Source organism: Oncorhynchus mykiss, chromosome 25 (assembly GCF_057628025.1).
Source record: "Oncorhynchus mykiss isolate SJ-2025 chromosome 25, ASM5762802v1, whole genome shotgun sequence".
In the NCBI taxonomy this organism is placed as follows: domain Eukaryota; kingdom Metazoa; phylum Chordata; class Actinopteri; order Salmoniformes; family Salmonidae; genus Oncorhynchus; species Oncorhynchus mykiss.
Genome location: NC_143046.1, coordinates 28,162,501 through 28,172,573, shown reverse-complemented (window position 1 = coordinate 28,172,573; position 10,073 = coordinate 28,162,501). Strand labels below are relative to the sequence as shown.

General features: G+C 46.2%; 1 protein-coding gene across 2 annotated transcripts in view; it reads right to left on the bottom strand.

Annotated features, from left to right (window-relative positions):
* Nucleotides 1-1,909: 1,909 nt before the first annotated feature.
* LOC110504904 (amyloid beta precursor protein binding family B member 2) overlaps nucleotides 1,910-10,073 on the bottom strand; it is a 62,854-nt gene continuing 54,690 nt past the window's right edge. Inside the window, exons 9-14 of one of the 2 annotated variants that reach the window (XM_090219566.1) lie at nucleotides 9,078-9,192; nucleotides 7,887-7,962; nucleotides 5,338-5,427; nucleotides 5,051-5,170; nucleotides 4,656-4,834; nucleotides 1,910-2,283 (exon numbers count right to left, since the gene is read on the bottom strand). In XM_090219566.1, coding sequence (XP_090075692.1) covers nucleotides 2,110-2,283; nucleotides 4,656-4,834; nucleotides 5,051-5,170; nucleotides 5,338-5,427; nucleotides 7,887-7,962; nucleotides 9,078-9,192 — 754 coding nt within the window. In that variant the 3' untranslated portion in view covers nucleotides 1,910-2,109. The remainder of the gene's footprint in view (nucleotides 2,284-4,655; nucleotides 4,835-5,050; nucleotides 5,171-5,337; nucleotides 5,428-7,886; nucleotides 7,963-9,077; nucleotides 9,193-10,073) is intronic. The other variant, XM_090219567.1, reaches the window with a different exon arrangement.

Sequence of the window (10,073 nt, the reverse complement as noted above, 5' to 3'; positions counted from 1 at the left end):
AATATCATAACCTCCACAAAATGCTAACCTCCCCTGATATTGGTAATGGTAAGAGGTTAGCGTGTTTTGTTGCAGCCTCTGTAACTTTCTCACTCATCATTATTCATGGTTATTCATGACTTTTCTTAATCATGGCACCACTCAGGATTGATTTGGAAGTGTTCAGAAACATATTATTTACTCACTTAGAAATAAAATGATTCCATTCATCATTTACCATTCAGTTCATTTTGGGCAAAACATAACACAGCCAAAACAAACTGCAAATGCATCCAATTAGTATGTAGTTACAAGTTTGATGTAGTCATTGCTTTCTAGGAAGATGGAACCAAATACTCAACTTTTGTCTACTTTAATACACTACAAGTGAATTTGTCCAAATACTTATGACATCTTCAAATGGGTGGACTAGATCTATAAAGTGCTTTCATTTCTAAATGGTAAAACAGATATGACAATAACCTCAAATAAAAGTGAACTATCTGTACTGTCATATGTACCGCATATGAAATATTTGATCTCAATCCAAAAGGCTGGAGTATAGAGACACATTTAAAATGCTAGCTTTACTGTCCAAATACATATGGGCGGGAGTGTTGTTGCATTGACTTGAGCTATTACATGAGAAAATAAACCTGCACTTTGAAGACCTTCCATTTTTTGGTAATGCATTTATTTTCACAACCGATTACATTTACATGGTGTCGAGATGAGTGAAGAACAGAGCACATGAATGACAGTATTTTCACATCTATATTTTGGGGGATTGGATTGCATATTGCATTCACAGAGTTGAGAGAGGTGTCCCTGGGTCCAATAGGAGTCAGTTGTGTGTGTGTGTGTGTGTGTGTGTGTGTGTGTGTGTGTGTGTGTGTGTGTGTGTGTGTGTGTGTGTGTGTGTGTGTGTGTGTGTGTGTGTGTGTGTGTGTGTGTGTGTGTGTGTGTGTGTGTGTGTGTGTGTGTGTGTGTGTATAGATATACATATATATATATAGATAGATAGTCTGGTGGGGTTGGGCTTTTGTGCAGAGCATCTATGTCCATATTGACACCCTCCTCAGTAACCTCTCTCCCCCATAACGATCTATCCATCTCCTCACATTCAGATTACAGACACATGCAGCACCATCACCACCCCATTCCTCCTCATCTCTAACATCTCTCCAACCGGGGATACAATCATTACTTTACAATCAGAGGGGTAATTATAGTACAATCGCGCACCCCTCCTCCAATGAGACATTGGTTCAGTCTGTTTTGTGAGCCAGATGGAACTCCGAGCCAGGGAATGGAATACATTGGTTCCCATGTTCTGTTTACTTTTTGTCTATGTTATTACATCATGCCTGTATAGTCCATCACATGACACGTCTCTGTTGCAGTCTGGGGTTCAAAGGTTACGAGGTCGGGTAGAGCAGCTGGATGGTGCTGATTGGTCAGTGGCCTTGTCCGTGATGTTTGGCTTTCCCCATAAGCATGTCCCGTTTCCACGTCAATGAGACAGACGTCTTAAAGAGACATGTGTGTGTGTCCCATTCTGGAATGCTACTGTTAGGCACTGTGATGGGAACAGGGTTGCTCTCACTGTGTCCAACAAGTAGAAAACAGGGAAGATAAAGGAGGTCAATGGACCTCCTGATGCAACTAAGCCAGCACTCAATGGGGATTGGTTATTTTTCTCAGGCATGTCTAGTATTATTCAGTAGTAGTCTAATACTCCATAGAGCTCAGTAGTTATAATACCCCACAAGACTGGGGTGATGCCAGGTGAAGACAGGAGTGGACTGGCTAAAGTGACACAGCAGAGTTCAAAGGTAAATGGAAAGTTCCAATGGAGACACAAATCACCAGCACCTCATCATGCTGAAGCTTGGACTTCCTCCTCTTCTTCTTCTGCAGATTATTTCACTTTTTATTATTTTGAGCAGATGTCTCTATCCAGCCCCATTCGTCCTTTGGTCTGCCCAGTGGTAATAAGTTAACATGTATGTACATTGTTGGTTACCATGGCTGGTATTGGATAGGCGTGTTTGTAGGTCGTAGTTGTGGCGATAGTGTGAGTGACAGAGCCAGAGGCTGGGGTTGGGGGTGTGGTCAGCGAGCTGTCCGTCATTGCTGGGGCAGTTCTGAGGATGGTTTCTTTGTTTTCAGAGTGTCTATGAGAGACTGGACTCCACGCTTGACGCTGGTAGTCACCCGGCGTGTCACCGAGTCGGGTGGCGGGGAGGAGGAGCTAGCTCTCTGGGAGGGCGGGCGGGCCACCAGACACTTCTGGTACCGCAGCTGAGGAAGAGGAGAGGAGGAAGAGAAGGAAAGTACATCAGAGTCTACCTCAACCACAACCCTTACCCTACCTTCATGTACACATCCTGGTTCAACCCTAACCCTGGCCATAACCACAGTCCTAACCCTACCATCATGACCACATCCTGGTTTAACCCTGGCCATAACCACAGTCCTAACCCTACCATCATGACCACATCCTGGCCATAACCACAGTGCTAACCCTACCGTCATGTCCACATCCTGGTTTAACCCTGGCCATAACCACAGTCCTAACCCTACCGTCATGTCCACATCCTGGTTTAACCCTGGCCATAACCACAGTCCTAACCCTACCGTCATGTCCACATCCTGGTTTAACCCTGGCCATAACCACAGTCCTAACCCTACCGTCATGTCCACATCCTGGTTTAACCCTGGCCATAACCACAGTCCTAACCCTACCGTCATGTCCACATCCTGGTTTAACCCTGACCATAACCACAGTCCTAACCCTACCGTCATGTCCACATCCTGGTTTAACCCTGGCCATAACCACAGTCCTAACCCTACTGTCATGTCCACATCCTGGTTTAACCCTGGCCATAACCACAGTCCTAACCCTACCGTCATGTCCACATCCTGGTTTAACCCTGGCCATAACCACAGTCCTAACCCTACCATCATGTCCACATCCTGGTTTAACCCTGGCCATAACCACAGTCCTAACCCTACCGTCATGTCCACATCCTGGTTTAGATTGTTAAAATATAATAGAATGATAGACGGTGAAAAATAAGTGGACAATGTAGACATGTCTGGACTTTCTTTCCGTCTACGTCTGTCTGTCTGTCTACGTCTGTCTGTCTACGTCTGTCTGTCTACGTCTGTCTGCCTATGTCTGTACGTCTGTCCGTCCGTCTACGTCTGTCTGTCTATGTCTGTACGTCTGTCCGTCCGTCTACGTCTGTCCGTCTGTCTGTCTACGTCTGTCTACGTCTGTCTGTCTGTCTACGTCTGTCTACGTCTGTCCGTCTGTCTACGTCTGTCTGTCTACGTCTGTCTGTCTACGTCTGTCTGTCTACGTCTGTCTGTCTACGTCTGTCTACGTCTGTCTGTCTACGTCTGTCTGTCTACGTCTGTCTACGTTTGTCTGTCTACATCTGTCTATGTCTGTCTACGTCTGTCTGTCTGCGTCTGTCTGTCTACGTCTGTCTACGTCTGTCTGTCTGCGTCTGTCTGTCTACATCTGTCTTCGTCTGTCTGTCTACGTCTGTCTACGTCTGTCTACGTCTGTCTGTCTACGTCTATCTGTCTACGTCTGTCTACGTCTATCTGTCTACGTCTGTCTGTCCACGTCTGTCTACGTCTGTCTGTCTTCGTCTGTCTACGTCTGTCTGTCTACGTCTGTCTGTCTACGTCTGTCTGTCCACGTCTGTCTGTCCACGTCTGTCTACGTCTGTCTGTCTACGTCTGTCTACGTCTGTCTGTCTACGTCTGTCTGTCTATGTCTGTCCACGTCTGTCCACGTCTGTCTACGTCTGTCTACGTCTGTCTACGTCTGTCTGTGTCTGTCTACGTCTGTCTGTCTACGTCTGTCTATGTATGTCTGTCTACGTCTGTCTACATCTGTTTGTCTACGTCTGTCTACGTCTGTCTGTCTACGTCTGTCTGTCTACGTCTGTCTACGTTTGTCTGTCTACGTCTGTCTATGTCTGTCTACGTCTGTCTGTCTGCGTCTGTCTGTCTACGTCTGTCTACGTCTGTCTGTCTGCGTCTGTCTGTCTACGTCTGTCTACGTCTGTCTGTCTACGTCTGTCTACGTCTGTCTGTCTACGTCTGTCTACGTCTGTCTGTCTACGTCTGTCTACGTCTATCTGTCTACGTCTGTCTACGTCTATCTGTCTACGTCTGTCTACGTCTATCTGTCTACGTCTGTCTACGTCTGTCTGTCCACGTCTGTCTACGTCTGTCAGTCTTCGTCTGTCTACGTCTGTCTGTCTACGTTTGTCTGTCTACGTCTGTCTGTCCACGTCTGTCTACGTCTGTCTACGTCTGTCTACGTCTGTCTGTCTACGTCTGTCTGTCTACGTCTGTCCACGTCTGTCCACGTCTGTCTACGTCTGTCTACGTCTGTCTGTCTACGTCTGTCTGTCTACGTCTGTCTGTCTACGTTTGTCTACGTCTGTCTGTCTACGTCTGTCTATGTATGTCTGTCTACGTCTGTTTGTCTACGTCTGTCTACGTCTGTCTGTCTACGTCTGTCTGTCTACGTCTGTCTGTCTACGTCTGTCTGTCTACGTCTGTCTACGTCTGTCTGTCTACGTCTGTCTGTCTACGTCTGTCTACGTCTGTCTACGTCTGTCTGTCTGTAGCTATGTGTGTGAGCTCACCACACAGGCTGCCTGGACAGCCTCAGACACGCTGCCAGCGTTGGGGTCACACCAGAACACGTGGCACTGGAAGTGCTGGTTCCCAGAGTCCATGACGAAGGCGAAAGTGTGGATGTCCTGGCCCACGCCCATGAAGGACAGGAAACGCACACGGCATTCCACCAGTATCTCCTCCTCTTCTTCCTGTCCAGGGGACCAATGGGGAAGGCAAGAGACGGGATTATTAGAGAACACTCAGATAGAAATGTAGATTGTTTTTGTCATGATGAGGGAGGAACCAACAGTCTCCGTCCATGTCGATCACAGGTGAATCTATTGGATAACAAATAAAACCCTGAATGGATGCTGTGGTATAGTCAGTAATAATCTGTAGTTAAGTGGAGAAAAGATGCTACGTGCCTTCTCCTTGATAACAGCCACAGTGGCGTCTGCTACACTCAGAGTAACAGGGGTCCAGTCCTCTTTCCCTGTGGAGGACACTAGGCTCTCTATAGCCCCATTGATGATGTCCATACCTGGAGAGAGAGAGAGAGAGAGAGAGAGAGAGAGAGAGAGAGAGAGAGAGAGAGAGAGGTGAAACCTGAATTCGTTTTCTAACTTCAGTATGTGTACGGGAGTATGGATTATGTTTAACGGGACAGGTGCAGGTGATTAGGCACGGCTGTGTTAGTTGTTTCCTTACTTCTCTTACCTATGGGACGAGACACGGACGTCATCCCCAGGTAGTGCACATGGAACTTCTGCACCAGCTCAGTCTTTGGCATGGGAAACTCTGTGGGAGAATACACACATAAGACACACACACACACACACACACACACACACACACATCCGAGCAAAGACTCGACAAACAAATGTCCAAACAGGCTTATTAGTCTAAAATGCAAAAATACAGATACTTGTGTGAAGACTGAAATATTTCAGATGCTGTTGCATCTAATTAAGCCATATGAAAAAAAAAACAACTGAAGATGGCTATTCATACAAGTGGGCAGAACTTCAGAGGGACTGAAAAACAAATGTCTATCTACAGGCTGGCCTGAGGGGCAGGAGGGCTTCCCTCCCTCTAACACAGAGAAGAGGATAAGATGGTTTAAACACCAACACCCCAGGAAAATGACAGAACAGGAGTTAGCCAACTTCCTATTACACTCTGCCCGAGGGTCAGGAGAAACGAGGGATGGAATTAAAGGAGGGGAGAGATGGTGGAGGGATCTGGCAAGTAGAGTGCGCAGACAGTTTGGTCGTGCTAGCGAGTGAGCGATGTTCACCCAATGAGAGCTTTGATCTCTCAATAGGGGTTGCTGAGAGTCAGGGCTCGCTACGCAACACTAATTGGCTTTTAATGAGCTCAGCTGCTCCTGCGAGCTCAAAGCCAATGTAGGACTTTTATTCTATGCACAGAACAAAGGTGTTTCCACTGCAGTCAGCAGATCCTGCCTCAAAGCCAAGTTACGGGATGTGTTGTTTTTTGAAATCATCTATCATTAATTAACTTTGCATGAAAAGGAGGATGGATATGTGTTGCGGCGTAGTGGAGTGGAAAATGTGGAATAGCATTAACACCACGATGTGAGAAAGGTTTTGTCCTGTGTTATGAGACCTTGTACTGTTGTCAGCATAATTCAGGAAGTGAACACAGCACGGCAATCTTTTTCATTAACACGTGTTTGCAGTCCAGTTCTGGATTCATAAGGGGCATTTTTTTCATTTGCAGTGAAACACACATGAAATATAGAATGGGCGTTAAAAGGGTTACCTCGAGATTTTGGCAATGAGTTGCGTGTAGTTTGAAGGAAGTTGCTGACTAGCGCTAGCGCAATTGCTAAGTAGCGTTAGTGCAATGACTGGAAGTCTATGGGTATCTATGCTAGCAGATATAGTACATGACCAAAAGTATGTGGACTCCTGCTCGTCGAACATCTCATTCCAAAATCATGTGCATTAAATATGGAGTTGGTCACCCCTGTGCTGCTATAACAGCCTCCACTCTTCTGGGAAGGCTTTCCACTAGAACATTGCTGCAGGGACTTGCTTCCATTCGGCTACAAGAGCATTAAGTTGGGCACTGATGTTGGAGCGATTAGGACTGGTTCGCAGTCGGCGTTCCAATTCATCCCAAGGGTGTTCGATGGGTTTGAGGTCAGGGCTCTGTGCAGGCCAGTCAAGTTCTTCCACATTGATCACGACAAACCCTTTCTGTATGAATCTCGCTTTGATGAACTGGGGCATTGGTGGACAACTGAGGCCCCGGTGCACAACTGAGGCCCCGGTGCACAACTGAACAAGAGGACAGGTACATTAGAGTGTCTAGTTTGAGAAACTCTAGTCTCAACTATGTAGATATTCCATTAAAATATCAGCCGTTTCCAGCTACAATAGTCATTGACAATATTAACACTGTCTACGCTGTATTTCTGATCAATTTAATGTTATTTTAATGGGCAAAAAAAGGCTTTTCTTTCAAAAACAAGGACATTTCTAAGTGACCCCAAACTTTTGAACGGTAGTGTATATAAAAAGACAATGCAGGAGTGGCTTCGGGACAAGTCTCTGAATGTCCTTGAGTGGCCCAGCCAGAGCTCGGACTTGAACCTGATCAAACATCTCTGGAGAGATCTGAAAATAGCTGTGCAGCAACGCTCCCCCATCCAACCTGACAGAGGTTGAGAGGATCTGCAGAGAAGAATGGGAGAAACTCCCCAAATACAGGGGTGCCAAGCTTGTAGCGTCATACCCAAGACTCAAGGCTGTAATCGCTGCCAAAGCTGCTTCAACACAGTACAGAGTAAAGGGTCTGAATACTTATGTAAATGTGTTATTTACAGTTTTTCTTTGTTTAAATTGGCAAAAATGTCTACAAACCTGTTGTTGCTTTGTCATTATGGGGTACTGTGTGTAGACTGATGAGGGAAAAAAATATTTCATCCATTTTAGAATAAGGCTGTAATGTAACAAAATGTGGATGTCATTGAAAATAATTCTAGCAGATACCCATAGACTTCCAGTCATTGCGCTAACACTAGTTAGAATTGGCATGTGAAACTACCTCTTACTCCCTTCATCCTGGACACAGAGACATACAAATAGTATCCACGAGTTCATTTGACTCTGCGGAAGTAGTTAAAGGGTCTAACAGCCAAAATCCTGAAGTATCCCTTTAACGCTCAACTCCAATTCCCTAAACAGATATCAGTACTACTGTATGTGTGTGGGTCACCAAACTCCTACCCTGGAGAGGAACATCGGAGCCTGTTTGGGATGAGCTGCCGGCAGCAGCTTTGGCACTCTTCCTCTCAGCCATGATCTGGAGACGAGTGGAGGAGCGAGAGAGAGGGAAAAATAGGAGGAGGGAGAGGGAGAGTCAGAGACAGGGGAAGAGAGGGGTTAAAACAGGGGGGATGAAGGGGTAGAGTTAAAGAACCTTCAAAGTGTTTCAACTCCAAACTAAGAAGGACAAGTGTTCTTTGAACTAAAATGGAGAAATATTTCTAATAAATGTATCACTCCATGTTCTCTTCTCCATCTCTTCCTCCTTTCTTACTGATGTAGAGCAGCATCCCTCCTCAACAATAATGCAGAGGGCACTGCAATGTGGTGCACTCCCTGTTTGAGATAGTTGATTCATTGTAGGAGTCATTAATCAAAGTCTGCAACTCTCTGCTCACAGGGGAACACACACACACACGCTCAAATACACACACTCGTTGCACTGCACAACAGCAGAGTCCGAGGCCAGTAAGTTCCCCCTCTGCAGTAGGAACTGTGTTTAAATAGACAACGTGGAGTGAGACACTGATTTACTGACGCACACCCGCAAATTAGTCACTGTGTTTGGGGCCCGGATTGTTCTTTTCATTCTGTCTGGGACTGCTAAACCAACAAATGATTGATTAAGAGCTGAGAAACACTAAGAAAAGATGTGGTGACTCTTTTCAAAGTAGGTCACCATCTCTTGACCGAACTGTAGATCATCCTCGCCAGACTAATATTCTTCATTTTGTTGAGTCAAGTGCTCTTCTCAAGGTCATGTATGGTCTGAACCCTACAGACCCTGCCTGAGTTGTCAATGTCTGAAACAGTAGTCAGGGGATTGTTTTACAGTATGATAAAGGAGCAGGACATTCGGACTCAGTTACACACCTTCCAGGGCTAGCACCTCCCTAACCCTGACAGGATTAACACCCCACATTAAAAACTGCCAACTGCCCTGGGACAGAGAGTGGTACTGCTAGGGGTACACATACTGTAAGCAGGATCACAATGCTTCCTTCTATCTCTTCCACTTGAATAGGCAAACTCAATGTCAGTAACATTTCACAGTGAAGATAGACTTCTGTGAAAAGACAGGACATGTATGTGAGCGTGTACTGCGTGTCTGAGTCTACTTCATCTCTGTCTGAAATGGCAGGCCCAACTCACCTTGGAACAGATTTCGTGGAGACTCGTTGCTATGGCTTCTGCAGGGGTATCACATCGAAACACATGACATTTCAACACCCGCGTGGTTTTGTCTCTCGCCACATAGGCAAAGTCCCTATAGGACGCACAGAAGATATCATATGACATGAATATCTACAGTATATAAAACGTACAGGTATGTATATAGCAGATAATTTAGTATATTTGACCATTGAGTCATTTTTTTGAAAGGCATGGGGTAGAATACAGAGGCTTCCACTAGTAGGAAATCTATTCTCTGAATTAGTAAAAGGCCAATATATATATACCCTGACATGTAATGTATGGTTGAGCTATAAATAGAAGGTACTTTGTTCACTTGTGTTTCCATAGATGAGCGATGATGAGTGCTTCCTTATACTTAGTGCACAGTTATTATCATTCACTGCCTCAGGAATATAACACACACACACACACACACACACACACACACACACACACAGAAAATGCCATGCTGAGAACATCAGACAGTTGCCACATGCCAGAGAGAGAGGCAAGAGAGAGAGAGAGAGGCAGAGAGACAGAGAGAGAGAGAGAGAGAGAGGCAGAGAGAGAGACAGAGGCAGAGAGAGAGACAGAGAGAGAGGCAGAGAGAGGCAGAGAGAGGCAGAGAGAGAGAGGCAGAGAGAGAGGGGCAGAGAGAGAGGGGCAGAGAGAGTGGGGCAGAGAGAGAGAGGCAGAGAGAGAGAGAGAGAGAGAGAGAGAGAGAGAGAGAGGCAGAGAGAGAAACAGAGGCAGAGAGAGAGACAGAGAGAGAGGCAGAGAGAGGCAGAGAGAGGCAGAGAGAGAGGGGCAGAGAGAGAGGGGCAGAGAGAGAGGGGCAGAGAGAGAGGGGCAGAGAGAGTGGGGCAGAGAGAGAGAGGCAGAGAGAGAGGGGCAGAGAGAGAGAGGCAGAGAGAGAGGCAGAGAGACAGAGGGGCAGAGAGAGAGGGGCAGAGAGAGAGAGGCAGAGAGAGA